At 60.1% G+C, this 1412-nt stretch overlaps 1 protein-coding gene across 1 annotated transcript; it reads left to right on the top strand.

Moving 5' to 3' along the window:
- Positions 1-105: 105 nt before the first annotated feature.
- On the top strand, positions 106-1149 carry EMH_0078730 (uncharacterized protein; the record flags this gene model as incomplete). The annotated part of the gene is made up of 1 exon (XM_038022762.1): positions 106-1149. The coding sequence occupies one exon, from the start codon at positions 106-108 to the stop codon at positions 1147-1149; it is 1044 nt and encodes a 347-aa protein (XP_037878616.1).
- Positions 1150-1412: the final 263 nt, after the last annotated feature.

Here is a 1412-nt window from a genome sequence, read left to right as displayed (position 1 = left end):
CCCGCGGATGACCCCGTCCTGCCCCCGCCCAAGCGCAAGTCTAGGTTCAAGGCTGTTGTGTGGCGCGTTGTGTGGCGCGCGGCGTTGTTTGCCATATTGTTGGCCATGCTGACTGTGGGCGGCCGGCGGCTCTTGCTGCCTGCGGGGCCCCTCGCGAGAGGTCCTCCCCTCATCTCGAATCCCAAAGAGGTACAGACATACGAGAAGGCTCTCAGCAGCGCGGCCAGCGAACTGAAGCGGCTTTGGGAGAGAGTGTCGCCGGAAGTCAGACAGTCTTTCTACACTCACTACACCCCAAGGGTCTATGGCTCCTCTTCCCTCACGTCGCCTCTGGAGTTGTTTGAGCGCCAGGTGTCGCGGGTCTTTGAGAGAATGCGCCCACCGCTGGGGGCATCCTCTCAACAGTACGGGGTGTACGTACAGCAACTGCAGATAGCGCGGGTGATTTTAAAGGCAGCGTGGACGCGACTTTCTCAGTTGCAGGCCCTGGAGGAGTTTGTCGTCTCCAGAAAAGGCGGCGAAGAAGACCGCTACTCTTTCCAGACCCCCGTGTTGCCTGGGGGAGGCATGGGCTCCGCAGGCGAAGAATTGTTGAGCTTTCGCGACTTTCTCGATCTCCTGGGTTCTAGGAAAGGTGCTGTTCCTGCTTACCCAGACGCCACTGCAAGGCGACCAACAGTCCCCTTGGCTCTTGCTCAGGGCCTGGCGAGGGCGCTGCAGATGCTGGAGTTTCAGGCGGAGATGGACGCGAAGGTCCACAGGGCGTTCCACGAGCTGTTGCTGGTGACGGGCACGCCGCTGCCGTGCGGGCCCCTGCAACCTTTGGAAGAGTTTGCGAAGGAGGGGCCTCTCTATGTTGAGCCCCGGCGCCCCTTCTTCCCTGCCTCATTCTTTTCTTATCTCCTCGCGGCATTTAGCAGAGAGTCCAGCACCCAACTTATCTCAGACGACGCCTTGTCTACCTGGGCGTACCAGTGGACCTATGAAGGCGCCGCCCAGCGGCTCGCGGAACTCGGGGAACGCATGAACAGCAACTTCGCTGCTGTTGCTGCAGTTAAGGTTTCGCTGGTCAGCCGCTGGGCCGTCCAGCAGCCCCACGACCCCGCAGCCACCACGGACTTAACCTGTCTCGCGTTCTCGCTCCTCTAGCTGCCAGCTACAGCCCTCTGCAGCTGCAAAGCCTCTCCTGGCCGCTAAAAAGCACCCACACGGCACCCGACAACCCGAGCCTGCTGGTTGGGCCCGTTTTTTTGTTGTGTTAACCGCTGGGCGGCGCTCCTGTGGAATTTCCCTCGCCTCTTTCTGTGACCCGACTCAGGTGAATAGGGCTTGAGGTCCGTCGGGAAACATTTGGAAATGAGGTGTCTGTGCAGGTGTGGCGCTACATCCCTAGAAACTAAACCACTGGAAAT

This window comes from Eimeria mitis, genomic scaffold, assembly GCF_000499745.2.
Source record: "Eimeria mitis Houghton genomic scaffold, Emh_scaff4947, whole genome shotgun sequence".
Classification (NCBI taxonomy): Eukaryota; Apicomplexa; class Conoidasida; order Eucoccidiorida; family Eimeriidae; genus Eimeria; species Eimeria mitis.
Note: the sequence above shows the minus strand (reverse complement) of the source record. Positions and strands in the feature narration are given on the sequence as shown.